A 25245-nucleotide genomic window follows, 5' to 3' on the forward strand; every position below is an offset into this window, starting at 1 on the left:
TTACAATTAGTGACCAGGAAAAGAAAAATTGCTTTAAAATAGTAAGGGACCATGAGAAATCAATCCAGCAGCTCCTAGACGATACAAAGAAGAATAACATAAGACTGATTGGAGTCAATGAAGAAACAGGAGAGAGTGCAGGTGACGTTAAAAAACTCTTCACAGAAGTGATGGCAGAAAACTTCCCAAGCAGGGGAGAAGAACTTGACATACGGATAAGTGGAGGCATATAGGACTCCAACTAGCCTTGATCAAAAAAATGTACACATAGGCATATAATAGGATTCCAGAAACCCAACAGAAAAACAAAATTCTACAAGCAGTTAGAGAAAAGAAACAAATCACATACAAAGGAAAGCCCATCAGAATCACAGCCGACTTCTCAATGCAAACCCTCAAGGCAAGAAGAGCTTGGAGTGATGTATTTCAAGCCCTAAAGGAAAACATCCAACCCAGATTGATGTACCCTGCAAAAACTATCTTTCAAAATTGATGGAGAAATAAGATACTTTCATGATAAAGAGAACCTTCGGAACTTCATGAATACCAAACGAGCACTCCAAAAAATTTTAGACAATATCCTAGGAAAAGACAACAAGGATCACAACCCCAGGAAGCCCAGCAGAATTAGTGCGTTGGGCGCGACAAGAAATTAAACACAAAGGGGAAGAATCCAACAAAAAGAAAAAGTCATGACAGTGATAAGTCAATATGTATCTGTACTGGCTATTGATCATCTTCTTATGTTTACTTTTTAATTGGGTTGTCTATTAATGAGCTATAAGAGTTCTTTATATATTCTGATCTTAGCTTATATGTATTTTAAATATGGGCTGTTTAAGGACTGCTTTTCATTTTCTTAACAATGTCATTTAAAGTTCTAAATTTTGATGGAATCTCATTTATCAATTTCTTTCTTTTATACATCATGTTTTTTGTATCCTAGGAAATTCTTGCCTACCCTAAATTCATGAACATTTTCCCTTATAATTTCTTCTTAAAGTTTTATAGTTTTAGTCTTTCATATTTAGGTTCTTAGATCCTTTCAAGTCATTTTTATGTATGGAAATAAAGGGTTGAGGTTACTTTTTTACATACAGATACCAGGTGTGCTAGTACCATTTCCTGAAAACACTATCTTTTCCTCTGCTCTTGAATTGAGTTTATGCTCCATAAAATGTTAATGTTAAATAATCTTTCAGAACTCAGTGGACCATATATGTGTGGTTCTATTTCTAGATTCTCTGTTTTATTCCTTTGATCTATATGTCTTTCCTTACACCAACACTGCCTTGATTACTGTAGCTTTAGAGGAAGCCTTCAAATTAGGTAATAAATGTCTTCCAACACTGTTTTTTTTTTCTTTTTACTTTTCTAGGTCCTTTGTACTCCTACCTACCTTTCAAATTTCAATATCCAATTCTTCATTTATAGCAAGTATACATAGACCTGAATTTTTATATATACCTTGTGTTCTCTAATCCTGCTAAATTCAAATACAAGTTCTAGGGGCTCCTAGAGATTTCTTAGTATTTTCTCTGTAGATGATCATTTCATCTACATATAAAGATTTTACTTCTACCTTGCCAATCCTATGCTAATTGTGTCATTTTATTGCCATACTATTTTGGTTTGGGCCTATGTTTCAAAGTTTAATGGACAGATGAAGCGTCAGCATATCTGCCCTTGTTCCCCACCTTAGGGAGAAAGCATTGTATCTTTTCCATTCATGTAAGGCATTTTTGCTGGAAGTATGGAGCACATGGTTTATCTGTTGAGAAGGTTCTGTTCTACTTCTAGTCTCCTGATAGCTTTTACCATGAACAGCTGTAGAATTTAGTCCAATACTTTTTCTGCAACTACTGACAAGATCATATGGCTTTTTCCTTTCCTCTGTTGAAATGATAACTTATGGGGGTGGATCTTCCAGTGCTGAACCAACACTGCCATCCCTATAAAAAAAACCATTTTCTAAATACTGCCAGTTCTGACTTCTAATGGTTTGTTTTATTAAACAAATTTCTATCTATGTTCATACTTTTTTCTTCTATTGTCTTTATCCAGTTTTATTATTAGCACAATGTTGATTTCCTGTAATGAGGGGAGAAGTGTTTCTTCTTTCTTCGGCTTTAAATGTTTGATATAATTTATCGGTTAAAATGTATCTGAGCCCGTTGTTGTCATATAGGTAGGTTTTCAAGCTAGGAATATACTTTCTTTTGATAGGTGCTATTCAAATTTTATATTTCCTCCAGAGTCAGTTTCATTAATTTGTCTTCCAAGGTACTTCTTAGAAGTTGTCAAATTTATTTCACAAAAGACTTTTGTAATGTGCTTTTTATATCCTTTTAAATTCTGTAAAATCTGTGGTAATGTCCTCTAAATTTTGATACTGTAATTTTAAAAATGTATAATTGATATTGTGTAATAGGAAGAAAAGGTCTAAAGGAGTAGGGGAAGAGGGAGGGGTAGGGGAAAGGAAAGAAGGGAAAAGAAAATAATGGAAACAAAGTTTTTGCAAATTGGGAAGGGTGGAGGGGGTGAAGGAAGGGCAGGGAAAAGGGAAAAAAAAAATAAGAACCAGTATACATCATGTAAAGGTACAAGATCCCAATGATGAATGTAACTGTATTTTATACCTAAAATGTACCAATAAACTTAATGGGGAAAAAAAAGAGAGAGATGGAGAGAGGGCTGAGGGAGGGAAGGGATTAGAAAAGGAATTGGGATGTGTTATGTACACATACCAACTCCACACAAGGAGTCTGAATTTGGTGTACTACAAATAATGTGTTAAAAGAAAAAAGAAGGGGCTCAAAGGGTGGTTGGAGTGGCAAGAGAGGAAAGGGAAAGTGAACGAAAACAGGAATTAAGATTGTTATGTGCATGTACCAACTTCCAACAAAGAATGTAAACATTATATATTATACACATGTACTAATAAACTAAAATTTTAAAAAGTGTTAGTATTTACAAACTAAGATCTGGAAACTAAATGTGTTCATTGCTACTGTGTTCATTGCTTTTAGATCCTCTCAGTAGATTAAAAAAATACATGTGTGCACACATATCTGTTTGTTTCTGTTGCTATATGTATTAAAAATCAGAACTGGACATGGTAGTGCCTATAATCCCAGGATTGTGAGAGACTGAGACAGGAGGATCACACGTTCAAGCCCAGCCTGGGCAATTTAGCGGCTTAGCATAGCCTTACCTTAAAATTTAAAAGAACAAAACAAAACAAAGAGGTTGGGGATGTAGACCAATTTGAAGGCCTTGGGCTCAGTCCCCAGTACAGGGGCAGTAGTTGAGGGAGAGGGGATCAGTTGTGATACATCCCGTTTCATTCCAGCCTCCCAAGGTTCCTGCTTGCTTCCACCTTTTCCTATTTGTAACTCGATTCACTAGCCTACACCTTTGTGAAAATAAATCTATACTTTAAACAGATAAACTGTATGGTTTATAAATTATATCCTAGTAAAGCTGTTTTTAAGATACTTGCTAACTTCAGTTTAGTATTTGTTTACATTCTTTTTTTAACCTTTACCTAAAGGTATATATCCAGAATCTCATATTCAAAAGTTCCTCAGGTTAGTTCTGTCCTCAGTTACTCCATGTTATTTGAAATATAGATGAGTTCATTTATTGTTTTTATATATTTGCTAATTTTATTCATTTATTTTTGCATTCTGTGCAACAGTTTATCAAAATGTGTGTTTTCCCTGCAACCTTGCCAACAGAATGTAATGTCAAACATTTTTACCATTTACTATATTAGTATAATTTTGATTGAATTTCTGTATAAGTAACACTTAACATCTTTCATATGTTTAAGTGCCATTTCAAAATTTTTTTTTGTGGGGGAGTAAATTATCTGTTCATTTCTCTGCCAGATGTTTTAACTTTTCAGTTTTTGATTTTGAGACAGGGTCTCATTATGTGGTTCAAGCTGGCTTAAACTCACTGTGTAGCCCAGGCTGGTCTCGAACTCACAGCAGTCTTCCCTACATCAGCCTGGAGAGTGCTGAGTTTACAAGTGAGCATTACCACGCACAGCTCAACTTTTCAGTTTTTAAAAAGTTACTTGTGTATTGGGGATATTAACCCTTTTGTTATGGTTTTGGGTATTTTTTTGGATTTGGGGTCATAGTTTGAAAACTTTTCCAGGTTATAGAAGAACATCATCAATATTTGTTTAGAATATAAATATGATCTGAGTGTATCTGTGTGTGTGCGTACATTTAGATCCCTGATCCTCTCAGGTTACTTTTGTCTCATAAGGCTCTTTTCTTTTCCCATAGTATGGCTTTGCTTTGTGTGTTTTCCTAGCTCAACTTGGATGGTTTTTTTCCATATGAACTTCAGTATCAACACTTACAAATTAACTTAGAGAAAACTGACATTTTTATAATGATGTGTTATCCTGTCCACAAACAAGGACTGCCTGTTTGTTCAGTCCTGCTTTTGTCTTTTACAAGAGTTTTACACATTTCTTGTTCTTAGTTTACTTCTAAGGATTTTTAATCTTTTTGCTATTATTAATGAAGTGTTCTCTATGAGTATGTTCTTTAAAAGAAACTGCTGATTATTTGTGTATTTGAAGGCTATTCATTTCTGAATGGGAATGAATTTATTCTAAGTTTTGCTAAATTTCTTAAATCTGTAAATTTATGTTTTTTATCTAATTTGGGGAATTTTCAGGCATTACTTTTGCAAATATGTTTTTACCCCCATTTTATCTCTGCTGTCTTTCTGGGATTCCAATTATACATAAAATATATGTTGATACAATCACATAAGCCACTGAGGGTCTATCCTTTTGTTAAAAACGTTTTTCTCTTTGTCTTATAATGTGTTTTCATTCCTTCATTATTATTGATATAACGGTTTACAAATTTGAATTTTTCTCTGATCATCACCTAAATATATGCTATAGATTCTGACATACAAAAATACTAATATTTCTTTTTTAGAAATTCTTTCAATTCAGTTTATAGCTTCTTTTCTTTGAAGTAGGAGATAATTAATTTCCAGATACATAGCTTTTTTTATTAACTTATAGTTCTATCACACTGAGAGCAAGGTATTTGTAATAATTTTTATTTATAGAATTTACCAAAATTTACTTTGACTTAATATGTGACTTTAGTATTCTATGTATATTTGAGAATATGTATTCTGTATCATCCGGATGTAAAGTTCAGTATATATTGATAACATCTTTTTCTTGGTTATATATATTTGGGCTTTTATATATTCTTATTTTTTTAATCTACTTATCTGTCTTATACAAAGAGTGGCACATTTAAGTCTCCTATTTGGCATTTCTACTATGCTCATTAGATCTCTTGTCTGTTTAGTTTTCTAACCATAAGTATTGTACTGTTCTGTGAATAATCATAACTGTGCATGTCATAATCTTCACTATAATTATGGATTTGAGGGCCGGGGATTTTAGTTCAGTAGTGCTGCTGCCTGTCTCGTAAGCACAAGGTCCTAAGTTCGATCCCCGGTACCAGGAAAAAAGTGAAAATAATTATGGATTTGAGCAGCAAAATGCCCTCTTTGTCACTTTTTTTTTTTTTACTTGAATTCTACATCTCCTGCTTTCAGGATCACTATCTCTTGGGCATCCTGGTCTGTAACACATGAGTGACCAAATAGCATAGTGTTGTCCTCGTAGTTCTCTGAGTTACACCATGCATATGCTTTTTAGAGGTCATTCTTCAGTTATTACAAATGGGATTTATTTTAATGGATGAATAACTTTGTTGATTTGATTTTGGAGGGATTGTTTTGTTTTTTAGATCATTACAGCACTTCTGCTCGGGTTTTTTTCCTGGTTTACCCCTTTTTTTTTTTTTTTTTTTTTTGGTACCAGGGATCGAACTCGGGTCCTTGCACTTGCGAGGCCAGCAGTGGAACCACTGAGCTAAATCCCCAGCCCTTTTTCCTGGTTTAGACACTCAGGTAAATAAAGTTTTGTAAATAGTAGACTGTTTCAGGATTGTTTACTTGAAATTTTAGAAAAGGCAAGCTAATTTATAGTAGTAGAAAGCAGATCAGTGATTATGTGGGGCTGGATGTGACAGAGGTATTGCAAAGAGACATGAGAAACCCTTCTGGAAGGATGACAAAGTTCTGTGTCTCCAGTGTGAGCATGGTTTCACAAGTGTACACCTCCATCAACACTGACCACTTTATATACTTTAAATGGATGTGCCTTATCTTTGAATTATACCTCAGTAAAATTGGTTTTGAAATGTCTCAGACACAATCAGAAATAAATAGAACAAGTTTTAGTTGTTAAGAAGGAAGATGGTTATCAAGTAGCTGAATGTAAGACTTTACTTAATTAAAACGAAACTTGACCATGTGAAAATTATTAAAACATTAGATTTCATAGGAATGAAAAGATGAAATGCAGTTCTAGCTCTTAAAGATTGTAAAACTTACCAAGATGGAGAAAAGACTGTCAGGAATATCCAAACCATACAGGTAAGTGTTGAGAGAAAGCTTAGAGGAATAACGAAAAGCATCAGACTTTTCTCATCCCTAGCTTTTAGAGAGAATTAAACCCCACAAATGTGATTTGAGTGACCGTTTCTCAGTTCTCCCAAGGATGACTTAGCACGTACCGTTTTAGATACTTAGGAGAGAAGTTAATTTATTATATACTGTGGGTGCCTTTGGGCATTAGATCCTAATTCTCTCACCAGAACCCATTGAGAAAAGCTAGTAGGTTGAAGCCATACTCCCTAGATTAAGAAATCTTTGTTCTATTTCTTAAAAGCTGTATAGCTGGACAAGTTATTCAGCTTCTTAGTACCCCACTATAAAAGGAGGTAGAAGCAGATGAAGTTATGTAGTGAGTGGAATAAATTGTGCTCATGTGAGTAAAATACTTAACACCATGCATAAATACAGTGCTGTAGTAAATAGTAAATACCATGTAAACTTTAGCAACTAACATTATCATCTTCATTATCCTCATTCACAGACTGTGTACAAGTATGATAAAGCTTCAGAATATGTAGAGGAAAAAGACCTGACCTTTTGGGGCAAAGTGAGGCATCCTGGAAAGCCTCTGAAATAGATAGATACTGGCACTGGTTCTTAAAGATTGTTTGAGTACAGCTTCTATGTGCAGAAATCAGAAATAGGAGATTCTAGACAGAAGAAAAAAAAAAGCTTAAGCAAAGACAAGAACAACTCAGAATATATTTGAGAATACTGAAGAATTTGATTTAGCTGAAATCTGAGGAACATTCTCCTACTCAGGAAGGTAGAAGATAAAGCACTGAGGGTTTTGAATGGCAAGCAAGAAATGTGGGCAGAATTCAGTAGATAGGGGAGGGACACAGAGAAGTTTAGGGTCAGTTGAATGACATTTGTTTATTCATGGAATGGCCTTTAGTTAAGTACTGATAGTATCCCAGGCACTGGGACTAAAGGATGAATAAGACAGCATGCTGTGGTTTTTAAGTGCTTTCATTGATCAGAACTGAACCAATTTGAAGTCTAGGATAGCCCATTCAGCTTCTTTTGGGTTTTTTGTTTTGTTTTAATTTCATCTTTGTTTTTTCTATAAAGTCAAGACAAGCCTATCTTATAAGATTGCTGATTCAGTCCTAAAAATAGCATGTCTTAGTTTCTTTTCTCATTACTGAGACACAATACCCAGTACTCACAAGTTAAAGGAGGAAAGGTTTATTTTAGCTCACGGTTTATGGATGTTTCAGTTCATAGTCCTCTGCCTCCAAGGTAGTGCAGCATGGCAGAGGTGCATCACAGAGGAAAAACAGTTCATGGCATGGCAGCAAAGCAGCAAGCCTGCCTTTCCCTTTTATCTTATCCAGGCTACCAGCCTTTTCTGTAGTGCCACGCACACCTAGGGTGGGCTTTCTGTCCTCAGTAAATCCATTCAGCTACCCAGAACTATGCTAATTCTAATCAGTAGACTAATTTAGTACCACATACCCTTAATCCCAGTATCACACACTCTAGATCCAGCAGGCTCCAAAAAGCCCCATCTGTGAGCACATCAGGTTTTGAGGGGACATCTAGATACAAACCATAACATAGTATATATAACCTTTAAATGAAAGCTATATAACCTTTAAAAGAAAACTCATTTAGAAACTACTGTTTAGGGAGCATAATGAGCATGACCCAGAGTGGGAGTTGGGGGTTAGGAGAATGGGCGGCAGCAAGTGGGGTAGAATTGTGGGTAGAATTGATGCTTGAGCCCAGGCGTAAGATGAGATTGGAACTTAGAGTGGGGATTTAGCTCAGAGGCACCTTGCCTGCCTGGAAAGCGCAAGATCCAGGGTTCAATCCCCTTTACTGGGGGTAGAAAAAAAAGAGTAGAGGAGAAAGTATAGAAACAAAGAGTCAAAATCTTAAGCTATTACAAAAGGGGGGCAGGGACAAAGAAAAGATCCCATTGAAAAGGTATGATTTACTGATAACAGTTTTTTTTTTAATTCTTTTATTGGTACATTGTAGGTATACAACACAATTACATTTCTCATTGGGAAGTGTACCTTTACATAATGCATCTTGGGTCTTATTTTTTCCCCATTCTTAGCTCTCCCTTCACCCCCTCCACGCTTCCCTATTTACAAAGACTTTTTTTCCATTTTTTCCACTTCTCAGCATTTTTCCTTTCCCTTCTTTCCTTTCCCCTGCCCCTCCCACTACCCCTACCCCTTTGGACTTTTTCTTCCTTTTTTGCATTATCGATTATTCCTTCTAATCATTGGTACATTTTAGGTATACAATATAATGACATTCATCATTGGAAATTTGCACCTTTACATAGTCTCTCTTGGTTCTTATTTTTCACCCTTGCCCAGCCCTCCCTTCAGCCCCTCCAGTCCTCCCTATTTACAAAGATTTTGTTCCTATTTTTCCATTTTCTCATATTAATCCCATTCCCTTCTATCCTTTCCCCTAGCCCTCCCACTTCCTTCCCCTTTGCCCCTTTTCTTCCTATTTCACATTACCTATTATACATTTTAGTCCTTATTTACACTTTCAGTTTCTCACACCAGAGAAACTATTCGGTTTTTATACATGTGTGTCCTATTTATTTCACTTAAGAGTATTGCCTCAATATGCATCCACTTAGCTATAAATGCCTCTAATTTCTCATTTTTTATGGCTGAGTAGTACTCCAATATAGTTCTGGAAACATTAGCCACAGCAATTAGACAAGAGAAAGAAGTAAAAGGAATAAAGATAGGAAATGAAGAAGTCAAATTGTCATTATTTGCAGACGACATGATACTCTATATAGAAGACCCCAAGAACTCCACCAAAAGTCTTCTAGACTTAATAACCAAATTCAGTCAAGTAGCTGGTTACAAGGTCAACACACAAAAACCAATAGCTTTCCTCTACACCAATGACAGACTCACTGAGAGAGAAATAGGGCAAATAATTTCTTTCACAATAGCATCCAAAAAACTGAAATACCTAGGAATCAACCTGACGAAAGAAATCAAAGACCTCTTCTCTGAAAACTGTGGCACTCTGAAAAGAGAGATTGAAGATGATATCAGAAAATGGAGAGACATCCCCTGCTCCTGGGTAGGAAGGATTAATAAAGCGAAAATGGCCATACTTCCAAAACTGCTATATAGATTTAATGCAGTTCCAATTGGGATCCCAGCAGCATACTTCATGGACCTTGAGAAAACAATCCAAAAATTCATTTGGAGCAAGAGACCCAGAATAGCAAAAGCAATTCTAGGTAACAGAGACATGGCAGGGGGCATCACAATCCCCAACCTGCAACTATGCTGCAAAGCTACTGTGATAAAAACAGCATGGTACTGGCCAAGAAACAGACCTGAGGACCAGTAGAACAGATTAGAAGATGCAGAAACAATGCCAGACACACTTAGCCATCTGATAACACTTTTTATAAGTAGGTAAGAGAGACTATAGTCCTAAACAAAAGATCTGGGTTCCCTTGACCAGAAAAATGATTTCTTCTTCCTTAACGATAGGATTAGTGGGCCTGCTGCCTCCACCGCCCCTCCCCAGCCCCAGGAGTGGCCACGGAGCCCCCTCCACCCATACCTTTGTGCGGGAGGTGGGAACAGCATGAAATAAATCAGAATGAGTTATGCAGAAAAGCCCGATGAAATCACAAAAGAGGAGTGGATGTAAAAGCTCAATAACTTACATGTCCAGCGAGCAAGCATGAATCGACTCATCATGAACTATCTGGTCACAGAGGGCTTTAAGGAAGCAGCAGAAAAATTTCTAATGGAATCTGGAATTGAACCAAGTGTGGATCTAGAAACACTTGATGAATGGATCAAGATTCGGGAGATGATTCTGAAGGGTCAGATTCAAGAGGCCATTGCCTTGATCAGCACCCTCTATCCAGAGCTCCTGGACACAAGCTAGTATTTTTACTTTGATCTGCAGTAACAGCATTTGATTGAGCTGATCCGCCAGCATGAGACTGAGGAGGCCCTGGAGTTCGCCCAGACACAGCTGGCAGAGCAGGGTGAGGAAAGCAGAGAGTGCCTCACAGAGATGGAGCACGCACTGGCCCTGCTGGCCTTTGACAGCCCCAAGGAGTCAGCCTTCAGAGACCCTCTCCACATGATGCAGATGCAAAAGGTGTGAAGTGAAGTTAACCAAGCTGTTCTAGATTATGAGAATCGTGAGTCAGCACCCAAGCTGGCAAAATTACTGAAACTACTACTTTGGGCTCAGAACGAGCTGGACCAGAAGAAAGTAAAATGTCCCAAATGACAGACCTCAGCAAGGGTGTGATCGAGGAGCCCAAGTACAGCTGGTGCAGGCAGACCCTGGCACTGCCATGATGGCACAGGACTCACTCCCCTCGGACTGTGACGGAAAGACTTTCTCTGCAGTAGAGAACCCTTCACCCCTTTGTACTTTTCTTTTTGACTCGGAATCTTTTTTTAAAGGGAATGTGTCCCTTTTAAATGCTGGCAAACCCACAGGAAAGACACTTTACGAGTCTGAGTGGTCTATGCATTGTGGTACATCCTCAGGATTTCGGCATGTTGCTGGTTACTGTCCCAGTGCTCCTGATGTTTCTGACCCCTGAGGGTTTACCTTGTCATTGTGTGCTGCATTATTAGGGAGTATCGGTTAACTTAAGGCCTCCCATTCAGAGCACATGAAAAGCACTGATCATTCTTTTGCTTTCTGTAGCTCGCAGGCAGACAGGATGTTTGTTAATTTTCCCAAGTCCTGTCAGGCCTTTATTTTCAGTTTTTCCTTACCCCTTCTTTTTCATTTATTTTTTGTTTTGTTTTTCATAGGAAAAAATATATAAATTTGTAAATCCTAATTCAAAGATGACTTTTGTGCGAGGGTATTGAGTTTGACTTGTTTTTCCCTTTTGGTCTGAGCTGTGTGGCTTTTGGGGAGATGTGTGTGAGGGGTGGGGCTGTGTGTTTTTTAATTTTTTAAATATATATTTTGATGCTGTATGTGAAGAGAGACTTGTTTATAGTAGATCAGTGAACCATCTCTTGTAGGCATATCTGTTGAAAATAAAGGTTTCTCTTTGATTTCAAGAATGACCAAAAAAAAAAAAAAAAAAAGATAGGGTTAGTGGTGGGGAGTAGGAAGGAGGAGTAGAGTTTATGTCTGAAGATGACAACATTGTTAGTAAATAAATCTAGGGTCCCCTGTTATTACTGACAAAGATAAGAGAGAGGTAGTATATTGTGATCTTGAGAAAAATGAAAATGCTTTGGAATGGTGGTAATGGTAATTTAAAGTAAACTTATAAGCGTTGAAGGATACATTTTGGTGCCTATATGAAGGCATGACATGACATTGTATTTGATTTGGATAGTCATCTTGGCTCCTTAATTTCCCAAGTCATACTTTTTAAAAAAAAAAAAAAACCACCTTTCTCATGACTCCCAAAGGGTAAATAAAATAGAACAGCCAGTCAGATTAGGTCAGAAAGGCAAATGTTTAATTTCCACCTCAAGATAACATTGTGGAAGCCAAGCCTAAGATTAAATGGACCCCCTCTCTCCAGCTTAGGGTACACAGTGAGGTAGTGTTTCCCAAACTTAAGCAATGTGCTTATTTTAGCAGCACTTAACACAATTACTAAACAGAAATTCTTTGCCTGTTAGTGGCTGTAATTGTGAAACATGATCAATATTAACTTACTATGACATAATGCATTTTTGCATAAATATAATTGCTGCTTGATGCCTGATAGTGGTGCTTTGTTCTCTAGCACAGGCTCAGAGACTGTGCAGCCTTGTGCTGTAGTATGCATTTCTCCCTTGCCTTTTCTCATGCAGATGACTCCGGGCTCTGCATCAGTTGGTGTTCTCTAGGCTTAACTGTCATCATGGTAATGTCCAGCTATCTTTGTTTTTTCTTATTCTGTGGCAACACTTGATTATAGTTATCCAGGTGATTGAGGAGTTACCTGTATTTTTTCTAGGTTAACAAAATGAAAATATGGCATTTGTAGTTAAATTTTTCTTAAAGAATTCATGAATACTCTAGAGTATATCTTTGTCCTCTTGAGATCTGTTTTCTAGAGTTTGTTCTACCCATTTCTCAAACCCTTACAGTTGACTATTTGGCCATGAGTAGTCATGGAGGATAGGCAAGCAACTATGGCAAAATATTAAGACAATAAAGATTTTAGGATGATTGAAATAGTTTATCCTAAGCTTACAGAAAATCAAAGAAAAGAATACAACTAGTGTGTGATTTAGTACTCTGGGTAGATGTCAGAGCACTGGATTAAATTGAAAGTGAATAGAAAGCAGTACTCTTCAAATGGTAGCCCCCACACTGATACCAGTGCAAGTCTTTTGTAAATAGTCCACTATCAGTAACTTGAGAAATTGAGTATTTAGAAGCATCTATGGCAGTGTGACACTGATAAGACACTTAAGTGCATGATTTGTAGTCTCCTTCTTGAACTGAGTGCAGGTCAGTCTGGATATTGTCAAACTAATTTGCCCTACTAGTCTTGTGCAATAGGACCACTTACACTGGTCCACAGCAGACTGGAACTTTAAAAATATTTCTCTTGGGCAGGGGATTTAGCTCAGTGTTTCCACCACCTGTCCCACAAGCGCAAGGACCCGAGTTTGATCCCTGGTACCAAAAAAAAAAAATATATATATATATATATATATTTCTCTTAACCAGTTACAGAAGCACTAATATAAAGAACATTCTAATGAGAATGAAAAAATGGAAAAGAGGAGAAAGATAAGAGAAATTTTAGAAGCTCTAGACCATATTTCTTGGGGAAGAAAGACTGTGTCTCCCATCCGTACATGGTCCCCAGTACACAGAATGCTTCCAGTGAATGCACATTGACCTTCATTGAGTTGTTTTGAAAAATAATGAGGTTGTAGATGTATTTGTATCAGTGAGGTAACAAAATAGCATTAAAATTAAGTCTCAAATTTGGATTTCTTAGTCTTAATAATTCTCACTCCCCCACCTTTTTCCCAATACTAAGGATTGAACCTAGAACCTCATGTATGTTAGACAAGGGTTCTACCAATGAGGAGCATCCACAGACTTTTCTTCTATTTAAACAGAGTCTTGCTAAATTGCCTAGGCTGTGCTTGAACTTAAGATCTTTCTGTTTCAGCCTCCCAGGTAGCTGGGATTACAGAAATGTACTGTCACACCTGGCTGTCATACTTCTTAAACCAGTTTTTCCATTTCATTATTTCAGTTCAGTGAAAAAGTAATAGCAGGGCTTTCTCCAGGTGTAACAAACTAAAATTTAATCTAATAAATGAGATCACAAGTACTGTAGTAGAAAGGCACCAGAAGGCATTAAGTATCAAGCCAAAAAACAAAAAAGATTATCTGCACCTGGGCTATGTGCATGCAGCCTTAGGGAGTATGGTTGGAAAATCCACAAAATGTACATGGTGTCCCAGATAGTCTGGGTGGTCTGAGGTTATGTGCATGGTGTTGCCAGAAAAACATCAAACCTAGCAAAATAGCTGTGGAAGAATACAGACAAGAGAAATCCTTCTAGAAATGCATCTTCACACCATATGGAAATGGCCCATTATGTCTGTGATGAGTATTTTATGTGTATTTCTTTCCTAATTTTTATAATCATAGACAATAACTGTTGTTATTACATTTCCATAGATAAAGCAGCCAAAGCAGAAAAACCTTACTTTTCCAAGATCTCACAACAAAATTATGTTTATCTCTAAAGTCATGTGCCTTCTATAAAACCATCCTGCCTCTAAACTTCATCAGTCTCTCTGTAATGTTATATTCTCGCTAAAATTAAATAACCATGTATTAAAAAAATACATGCCTTTGAAAAATCACATGTAGGCTTAGTCTACATGAAATTTAAAAAAATACAGAAATCGTACATTTGCTTTTGGTGAAGAGTGTTGGAGTTAGAAGATAGGATTAAAAATTTGTGATTACCAGCAGAAATGACTTGAAGATGTATCCATTCATATTTTAACATTTTTAAATGATGGAACATAAATATCAGTGTGTGTCACCCATACCTCAGCTACTGAGAACAAAAAGATGTTCAAGATTCTCAAAAGTAATCTAAATTTACTAGTGACCTAAAAAATCACTATTATAGATTGTGAACCTTGTTATTTTTTCTTTGTAGGTTTCCTACATTGAAGTTACTTATTATTTTGCTATTTTTAATCTCAAAATAAAAAGCATTGCTTTCCCTCTTGTAGTGTAAACCTTAATGGGAGTAAAAAATTAGTTCTTCGGGGATGAGTGAAAAAATCTTATTCTTTTTATGCATATGTAAGGCACAGGTATACATACCAAAAATAAATCTGCATTATTAAAATTTATAAAAAGTGATTTAGGAAAGAAATTACATAAACAGGAGTCAAATTGTAATAACGTATAAAAGGTTGAGAAGTACTATTGTAGGTGGTTTTCTTGTTTTTACAACTACTAACCTTACCATCTCACTGACCATAACTTAATGATATACCATCTAGTCTTTGCAGAAATTTGGTCCTCTTAACTTCCATCTGGGTCAGGGATTTAGCTCAGTGGCACCATGCCTGCCTGGCAAGCGCAAGGTCCTGAGTTTGATCCCCAAACCAAAAAAAAAAAAAACAACTTTTCAATCATCTCTTGTGTCTGCCAAATCTTCAAAGCTGTAGTCACTTCATTCCTCCTTATATTCTGTGACTTAAGGAAGTTATTGCAGAATTGAGACCTGAAGATAACATAAAATATAAGGAAAGTTCTTTGTTGTAAATTTCCCAGTCAGTTGTCTACATTTATATAACTATAAATCTTAAAGAGAAAGAGCCAAGCAGAGTGGTGCACACCTGTAATCCCAGCTACTTGGGAAACTGAAGCAGGGGGATCTCAAGTTTGAGCACATGCTGGGTGACTTGGTAAGAACATGTTTCCAAATAAATTAAAACATGCTGAAGATATAGCTCAGTGGTAGAGCAGTGGCTTGTGCATGAGGCCCTGTGTTTAATCCCTAGTACCACCAAAAAGAAGGTGGGGGTGATGTGACTTTTTAGAAACTAGTAACATGCACTGTATCATCTCTTGGTTATCCATACTAAGAATCTGAGCAGGGACATGGCACCCCTCACTCATGTGAGTCAGACACTTCCACCCAGTGATGCCACTGGAATGTGAAGAACCAACTAAGGATGCACTACAAACTATGTTCCTCAACGCCTAGTCCCATCCCTTGTGACTTCCTCTCCTCTGTCTCTCTTTTAATCAGAAAACTACTAATGGTAAAATTCCAGCCCCCCAAAAGCCCCACCCTAGCTGCAGTTCCCAGTTTGAGAGGACAGCAGACACAAGAAGTCGAGCTGCTCATGCCTGCTGTAGCTGGGTTCGAGGGTGAGAGATCATCAGCACAAATAGAGCATATCCTGAAGCTGGTTTGTCCTAGAGTATATGCTGTAATATGGAAATCACTGATGATTTCCTTCAAAAGCATATGAGAAATGTCAGAAAAATTATTCCTCCTCTGGAAATGGTGGTTTCCATCAGGGCTAATTTGTTAATCTGTTTACACCTGATGCACTACATGTACACACTGCGTATTTTTTAAGTGATAAAAGATATGTGTGTGTGTTGTGTGTGATATATCACACACAGCACACACATATATATATATTTGTGTGAGACAGGATCTCCCTATGCTGCCCTTACTGATCACAAACTCACAGTTGTCTTGCCTTAGCCCCCCAGGTAGCTGGGATTATGGTTGTGTGCCACCATTCCCAGTTAATATATATATTAAGTGATAAAAATGAAGGTCTTTAGCCAGGTGTGGTGGCACTCACCTGTAATCCCAGCACTCTGGAGGCTGAGGCAGGAGGATTGCGGTGAGTTCAAGACCAGCTTGAGATACATAGTGAGTTCAAGGTCAGCCTGAAGTACATAGTGAGACCCTGTCTCAAAAAAAAGAGATCTTTTAAGGCTCGTGATCTGATTTCAGAGATAGCACTAATTTAATTTTTTACCAAAAAAATGTTTAACTATTGGGGGGAGGTGAGCTGCTCCCAGCACCCAGGAGGAGGCTTCTGGGCTGCCGTACCACCCCCTCCCCCAGCGCACAGGAGGTGAGCTGCTGCGGGGGAGCCAGCAACACACCCCACACCCCCTTCCCCCCATCAAAATGAGAAGACACGTAAAAAAGTCTCAAAACCAGACTTCCAGATCACCTAAAGCAACCCCAAAGGGAAACGAGATGGAACATTCTGATATGCAACCACCTGGACTCCCTGAACTGGCAACAAAAGAGGATCTGGGAAAAATGAAATCAGAAATAATTACTCAGATAACAGCAAAGATTGTGCCCATAGTGCAAGACATGACTAATAAATCTAGAGAAGACACAGATAAAAAAATAGAGGTGCTGAGGAACATGATGGAATCATAACATAGGAAACAAATGAAATCCATAAAACAGATGCAAACAGATTTTCAGGAAATTACAAACTCCATTGAAAGCTTATGCAGCAGAATGAGCCAAGGTGAGAACAGAATTTCAGACATAGAAGATAAGATTGCAATTAGTGACCAGGAAAAGAAAAATTGCTTTAAAATAGTAAGGGACCATGAGAAATCAATCCAGCAGCTCCTAGACGATACAAAGAAGAATAACATAAGACTGATTGGAGTCAATGAAGAAACAGGAGAGAGTGCAGGTGACATTAAAAAACTCTTCACAGAAGTGATGGCAGAAAACTTCCCAAGCAGGGGAGAAAACTTGACATACGGATAAGTGGAGGCATATAGGACTCCAACTAGCCTTGATCAAAAAAAATGTACACATAGGCATATAATAGGATTCCAGAAACCCAACAGAAAAACAAAATTCTACAAGCAGTTAGAGAAAAGAAACAAATCACATACAAAGGAAAGCCCATCAGAATCACAGCCGACTTCTCAATGCAAACCCTCAAGGCAAGAAGAGCTTGGAGTGATGTATTTCAAGCCCTAAAGGAAAACATCCAACCCAGATTGATGTATCCTGCAAAAACTATCTTTCAAAATTGATGGAGAAATAAGATACTTTCATGATAAAGAGAACCTTCGGAACTTCATGAATACCAAACGAGCACTCCAAAAAATTTTAGACAATATCCTAGGAAAAGACAACAAGGATCACAACCCCAGGAAGCCCAGCAGAATTAGTGCGTTGGGCGCGACAAGAAATTAAACACAAAGGGGAAGAATCCAACAAAAAGAAAAAGTCATGACAGTGATAAGTCAATATGTATCTGTACTGGCTATTGATCATCTTCTTATGTTTACTTTTTAATTGGGTTGTCTATTAATGAGCTATAAGAGTTCTTTATATATTCTGATCTTAGCTTATATGTATTTTAAATATGGGCTGTTTAAGGACTACTTTTCATTTTCTTAACGATGTCATTTAAAGTTCTAAATTTTGATGGAATCTCATTTATCAATTTCTTTCTTTTATACATCATGTTTTTTGTATCCTAGGAAATTCTTGCCTACCCTAAATTCATGAACATTTTCCCTTATAATTTCTTCTTAAAGTTTTATAGTTTTAGTCTTTCATATTTAGGTTCTTAGATCCTTTCAAGTCATTTTTATGTATGGAAATAAAGGGTTGAGGTTACTTTTTTACATACAGATACCAGGTGTGCTAGTACCATTTCCTGAAAACACTATCTTTTCCTCTGCTCTTGAATTGAGTTTATGCTCCATAAAATGTTAATGTTAAATAATCTTTCAGAACTCAGTGGACCATATATGTGTGGTTCTATTTCTAGATTCTCTGTTTTATTCCTTTGATCTATATGTCTTTCCTTACACCAACACTGCCTTGATTACTGTAGCTTTAGAGGAAGCCTTCAAATTAGGTAATAAATGTCTTCCAACACTGTTTTTTTTTTCTTTTTACTTTTCTAGGTCCTTTGTACTCCTACCTACCTTTCAAATTTCAATATCCAATTCTTCATTTATAGCAAGTATACATAGACCTGAATTTTTATATATACCTTGTGTTCTCTAATCCTGCTAAATTCAAATACAAGTTCTAGGGGCTCCTAGAGATTTCTTAGTATTTTCTCTGTAGATGATCATTTCATCTACATATAAAGATTTTACTTCTACCTTGCCAATCCTATGCTAATTGTGTCATTTTATTGCCATACTATTTTGGTTTGGGCCTATGTTTCAAAGTTTAATGGACAGATGAAGCGTCAGCATATCTGCCCTTGTTCCCCACCTTAGGGAGAAAGCATTGTATCTTTTCCATTCATGTAAGGCATTTTTGCTGGAAGTATGGAGCACATGGTTTATCTGTTGAGAGGTTCTGTTCTACTTCTAGTCTCCTGATAGCTTTTACCATGAACAGCTGTAGAATTTAGTCCAATACTTTTTCTGCAACTACCAACAGGATCATATATATGGCTTTTTCCTTTCCTCTGTTGAAATGATAACTTATGGGGGTGGATCTTCCAATGCTGAACCAACACTGCTATCCCTATAATAAAACCATTTTCTACATACTGCCAGTTCTGACTTCTGTTTGTTTTGTTAAACAAATTTCTATCTATGTTCATACTTTTTTCTTCTATTGTCTTTATCCAGTTTTATTATTAGCACAATGTTGATTTCCTGTAATGAGGGGAGAGGTGTTTCTTCTTTCTTCGGCTTTAAATGTTTGATATAATTTATCAGTTAAAATGTATTTGAGCCTGTTGTTGTCATATAGGTAGGTTTTCAAGCTAGGAGTATACTTTCTTTAATAGGTGCTATTCAAATTTTACATTTCCTCCAGAGTCAGTTTCATTAATTTGTCTTCCAAAGTACTTCTTAGAAGTTGTCAAATTTATTTCACAAAAGATTTTTGTAATATGCTTTCTATATCCTTTTAAGTTCTGTAAAATCTGTGGTAATGTCCTCTAAATTTTGATACTGTAATTTTAAAAATGTATAATTGATATTGTGTAATAGGAAGAAAAGGTCTAAAGGAGTAGGGGAAGAGGGAGGGGTAGGGGAAAGGAAAGAAGGGAAAAGAAAAATTATGAGAAAAGAAAAAAAAATGGAAACAAAGTCTTTGCAAATAGGGACGGGTGGAGGGGGTGAAGGGAGGGCAGGGAAAAGGAAAAAAAAATAAGAACCACGATACATCATGTAAAGGTACAAGATCCCAATGATAAATGTAACTGTATTGTATACCTAAAATGTAACAGTAATCTTAATGGAAAAAAAAAAGCTATTGGGATTTACTGTACTCATGTCATAATGATCTAAAGGTGTAATATTTCACAACTGTGTTTATAAAGTTAAAAAGGAGAAAAATAAGGATCAAAAAATATATTTTCCTAAAAATATGATACCCTTAAAAAACTTTAGGTATACCTTCCACTGAAAATGTCTCCTTCTGTGCATTTAGCTCATGTAGATTTTGAATATTTCATTCCCCCAAGTAGCTGCTGAGGACCTGTGACAGTGCATGATGTAGGAGAAAAGAAAAGTCATCTCTGAGTCTCTATGTCAGAATGCTGTGAAAGTACAACATCATCACAGGGAGAATCTTTTCATCATAGTTTGGTGAGCATATAGTGGCTCTGCCAAGTTTTCATGAAGGTCCCCTGAGCCTTGTTTGTTTGTGTTCTAATTCCCTGAAACCTTTCTCAGATTGCTCCTACTCTAAGCTAGTTTTTCTCACGCTTATTAAATATCTGTGCTTGGAGTGGTGGGAAAATTGATTTATGGTAGTCTCTTTCAGAGTCAAAGAGCTTTTTGCTTATGCATATACACAAATACTATGGAAGCAAATTTTCATAACAGAAGTGACTTTAATCACATACCATTCCAAGGTAAATGTCAGTCATGACAATAGAGCCAAATGACCATGAAGATGATGCAGCACATACAGTAAGAAGCAAGGGCAAAATACTGGAAATCAATTTCTGTGACAACTATGGGCTTCTCATTCTTTTTTTTTTTGTACTGGGGATCAAACTTGGGACCTTGTGCTTTCGAGGCAGGCAGCCGCACCACTGAGCTAAATCCCTAGCCCTGTGGGCTTCTCATTCTGAGAGATAATGCAAGTCTCCTTCCCCTCCCTAGTTCAGTCCAGAAAACATTGTATGAAGCTGAGCAAGGGAAGTGTTATAAGGAAGTAGGGGCAAAAAGCAGACAGGGCAAGGAGGATGAGTGGCAGTGGTGGTGATAGCCCCATAGGGCAGAGACCACGGAAAAGAAGTTTTTCCCTACGAGAAAGCAGTGCTATAAATATAGAAAAGAGAAAATGAGAATGAGTCTGTGGCATTAGGTTGGAATTGGAAGCATTGGTAAATTTGTGGTTTTCAATGTATATAAATAAATATAGATATATAATATAGATAGATGTATTTTACATACTTAATGTAGAAACTAAATTCACAGATGTATTTATCAATTCTTTCTACAGAGAAGCCCAGGAATAGTGACAGCCTAATAGCAGTGAGCACACCTAGCATTCATTTTTTTTTTTTTTCTGGTACCGGGGACCTTGCCACTGAGCTACATCCCCGGCCCACACCTAGCCTTCAGACCTAGACTTCTGAATGGGGCAGAAGAAGTACAACCTGAGCCTGGAACATCTTGTGCCAGAAAGTAAGAAAGTGCTCAAAGAATGATAGGGTCATGACAGTCGGAAACTGGCAGTCCCCACTAGCCAAATCTGGGCTAATTTGAGCATCAAAATAAACAATGATAACAACAGGGATAACCCACTGAATAAAACAGGAAACCATGAGTACGTGCAGATATAATTAGGTAATATAAAACAGGTAAAGGGTATTTTTTTCTGAGAATTGGATGTGCCATTAATATAGATGGTCCCCAATTTAAGATGGTCCCTCTTAGAATTTTTCAACTTTACAATTGTATAAAAGTAATATATATTCAGTAGAAACCATACTTTGAGTTTTTGTCTTCTCCCAGTCTAGCGATACAATCCAGTTCTGTCTTGCAATGTTGGGAAATGGCAGCAAACCACAGCTCCCAGTCAGGTCCAGGATCACCAGGGGAACAAATGACATTCTTGTATGCTATACTGTTAAGGCATTCTTATAATGGATTTATCAGGACATAGGCATTCCTGCCAAAATGCATCATCTCAATATACTCATGAAGACACATTAGACAAACCCAAATTGAGAATAATTCTATGAAATTACTGGCCTGTAATCTTCAAAATCCAGGGAAAGAAAGGTCAAGAAAAACTAAAGAACCATTCCAGATGGACAGAAACGGAAGAGTATTGTGATCCTGGCTTGGATCTTTTTGCTATAAAGGGTATTTGGGTGACAGTTGGTGAAACTTAAATACAGTTTGTGGGTCAGATAGCAGTGACATATTATTGTTAATTTCTTGCCACTGATATTGTAGTTCTATAGGAGAATATGCTTATTTGTAGGACTCACACCAGAGTCCCTAAAGAAGATCATATCAGAACCTCTTCACAGAAGGTTCAGGGTAAAACCCACTCTGAATTTGAAATTATTCCAAATTTTTTGAGAAGTAGTAAATAAATGTTCTTTTAGGCACATTCATCACTAGAGAGGTTATTTCCTATCAAAACTTTTGATATAAACCTATAGCAGAACTGTGTTTTCTTATTGGGCTTTTTATACTTTACAGATATAAAATTAATAAGCTTACAATGAATCCTTAAAAGACAACCTTTTAAAAAAAAAACACACTGAACACTTACTGAGTGTATGCACAGAGAGAATAAAGAATTTTAAAGTGGCTAATGTAGTTGTGAATTACTTAGGTTTCTACACTTGTAGCCTAACAACTTCAGAACATTTTTCAGGAGTTAAAAGCTTCCTGGAAAAGAGAATGTTGATGGTTTATGGTTTTGATTGTTTTGCACAGTAATTAAGAATGTAGGCTGTGGAGCGAATCTGTCTGCTTTGGAATCCTGGCCATCTCTTATAAAATATGCTGCCTCTTACAAAGTATTTGATTTTTCTAGGCCTCAGTTTTTCCATCTGTAAGTTGAAATAGTAATATTGAACTCAAAAGTCTATCAACAGGATAAATGAAAATAATATATTAAAAACATTTAGGGGCCAGGGATTTAGCTCAGTGGTTCTGCCGCCTGCCTCACAAGCACAAGGTCCCAAGTTCGATCCCTGGTACCAAAAAAAAAAGAGTGAAAAAAAAAAACATTTAGACCATGGCACATAGTAGGCATTAAATAAATTTGGCTGCTGTTGTTATTATTTCATAAAAAGTTAAAATACCTTTTGTAAGGTCATTCCTCTGTGTTGGCTCTCTTTTCTCTCACCAGAAGAACTACTAGAAGGCCATAAAAGATACGGCTTCTGCTCTTAAATATGTCCAAAGATCAAATTAAAACCTGGAAGTGGGGCACATTCTGAAAGACGGCAGGCAGTGCCTTACAGTGCAATAGAAAGACTTGAGCTTTGGAGAACCAAGATTTGAGTTCTAAGCCTGCCATTTAAAAGCTTTGTGACATTGGGCTTGGTCTATAAAAATGTCTATAATGTACAAATAATCATAGAGGACATGAAGATTGTTGAGAATTAAGTGAGATAATATTTGCAAAGCATCTAATTAAGTGACTAATAAAAAGAATCCTCAAAAATGATGGGTTTGTTTTTTTTTTATTACTCCTTAAAAGTGCACCAGTAGTTTATTTAGGAGAATACAGACTTTCTGATCAGATGGTAGTGGAATGCTCGAGGACATGTTTGAGAAGTGTGACAGCCTTCCCACTCTCATACAGAGGTTTTAGGCTACCACAGATGAGTTTATGTTACTTCAGAAGGAATTTGACAGGAAGCATGTCATGTGTTGTGTAATGCCATTCTCAAGAGGTGCAGAAGACAGATGGCAATCTTTCTACAACAGTGTGGATTTAGTGCACACAACCCTTGGAGCCAGAGATAAAGGACAAAATGCTTTGTTTACTTGCATCTGTGTGTGAGCAAAAACCACACTGGCATTCTTGAAAGGCTGTAAAGATGCTGAGCCTTTCTTTAATGCACAGGAGAGTCATATCAGGTACCTAATTAAAGTGTATTTGTTCATTTTCTTTTAAAGAGAAAATGTACTTCTTTTAGAAAATGTTTGGTTTTCATCCCAGATTAGTGGCACTTGGTCATTGATCTAAAATATTTTTAAAATTCTGTGCTTTATTAGCCATTTTCCTGGTACACTTTCTTCTGCTTTAATTCATTCACTCAGTTACGCCATACATTGAAAATTCTTAATATTCCAGGCGCTGTGCTGCATGTTAGTTGTTTAAAAAGTGAACTGAACAGACTTGGCATAGTACAGGATTTATGATCTGCGGTTCTTAGAGATTCTGATGGGTTTTATGGGAGATCTCTAAATGAGCATACTTTGAACCATTTAAAACAGCAGATTACTTTGACTTTAGATATATATTTGATGTATGTAGAAACAAACTTGCCTGCATGTTTCCCTGAAATTTCCATACCCAGAGATTTCCTTCGAACAACATTCCTCATCTGCAGTGAACAGCAGCCTGTGACAAGCAGAAGAGGTGCCTGTCATTGATAGCTCCTGTGAAATTCATCTTGGTCTGGTCACTTGTTGAAGTAGATCTCTATGTCATTGCTTTTAATACACAGAAAGAGATTTTTTTTTTTCCTTTAAAAAATCATGGCAAACCATGTTAACTCTCTCAGCCCACTAGTGGCGCAAAGGAAAACTGCTGCTTGGGTCTGAATCACCAAAGGAAGAAAGCTGCAGTTAGAATACATTTATTTCCCTGTTGCAAAGAGCGTTGGCTTGCCAAAGAGCACTGTATGCAGCAAACCGCACTCCACAAAGAACTTTGGTAGTGAAATGACTCTCTTCACCCAGTTATGCTGGTAGCATGTTTATTCAGTACGGTCCCCTTGCTGAGATAAGACCGCTTCCTTCAGATGTCCCGGACTGTCGTTTGTTTAGCTGGAGAATTTAATGAGTAATGAATATGCTTGTCTGGCCGATATAAAGTATTTCCACCGCCTGCGGCTGTTTATAGAGAGTTCGGGAGAGACCACAGGCAGCAATTTGTCTTCTTAGGTATCAGCAGTGGCTTTTAACAACTAGAAGATTTATTTTTAACTGTTTGACTCACTGCTTGTCAGATGATTCCGACCATCAAACTGCAGATTGAAGCACCCAGCGTGGGGGAAGCTGGAATGGCAAGGGGAAGGGGGCTGGCTGGGAAAAGGGGTGGGATTTTAGAATCGTGCCTCCCAGGCTCTGCCTCCCGATGTAGGAGAGAGTTAAGGGTTTCAGCAGTACGAGTGTGCTTGCTTGCGGGTCAAGCAGGGAACTAAAAGCTAATGGCTGCCTTCAGCTACTTAAAGACATAGATGCCTGCCGATTGGGATCCTGTAAGGAGCAACCGAGAACCCGGGAACAGAGTATTCTGAGCACCATTCTGGTGTCCTGCAAACCGAGCCTTTCTCCTGTTGAATGCTACCTGTCTCCAGAAGCCTCTCACCATGATCGATAGCTCTAAGAAGCAGCAACAGGGCTTCCCAGAGATTTTAACTACTGGGGATTTTGAACCTTTTAAAGAAAAGGAATGCCTTGAGGGGAGCAACCAGAAAAGTCTCAAGGAAGGTCAGTTTGTCTGTGGACAGGGGCAGGACAACCAACTTCCTATTCCCAATGAGTGTGTCTGTGCTTACTCTCCTGTGTCTGCTCTCTGTTCACCCATAGCCC

General features: G+C 37.3%; 1 protein-coding gene and 1 pseudogene across 9 annotated transcripts in view; both read left to right on the forward strand.

Annotated features, from left to right (window-relative positions):
• Mrtfb (myocardin related transcription factor B) overlaps positions 1–25245 on the forward strand; it is a 191086-nt gene that overhangs the window by 97569 nt on the left and 68272 nt on the right. The window contains exon 1 of one of the 9 annotated variants that reach the window (XM_004855845.3): positions 19663–25143. The exons of 7 other annotated variants lie outside the window; for them this stretch is intronic. In XM_004855845.3, the coding sequence (XP_004855902.2) occupies positions 25023–25143 (121 nt within the window). In that variant the 5' untranslated portion in view covers positions 19663–25022. Of the gene's footprint in view, positions 1–19662; positions 25144–25245 lie in introns of those variants that run through there. One more of the 9 variants, XM_087209146.1, reaches the window with a different exon arrangement.
• Positions 5075–17900, forward strand: LOC147828663 (glucose-induced degradation protein 8 homolog pseudogene; annotated as a pseudogene).

This window comes from Heterocephalus glaber, unplaced genomic scaffold (genome assembly GCF_053883595.1).
Source record: "Heterocephalus glaber isolate CG9 unplaced genomic scaffold, H.glaber_assembly_v1.0 deba00000943, whole genome shotgun sequence".
NCBI lineage: Eukaryota > Metazoa > Chordata > Mammalia > Rodentia > Bathyergidae > Heterocephalus > Heterocephalus glaber.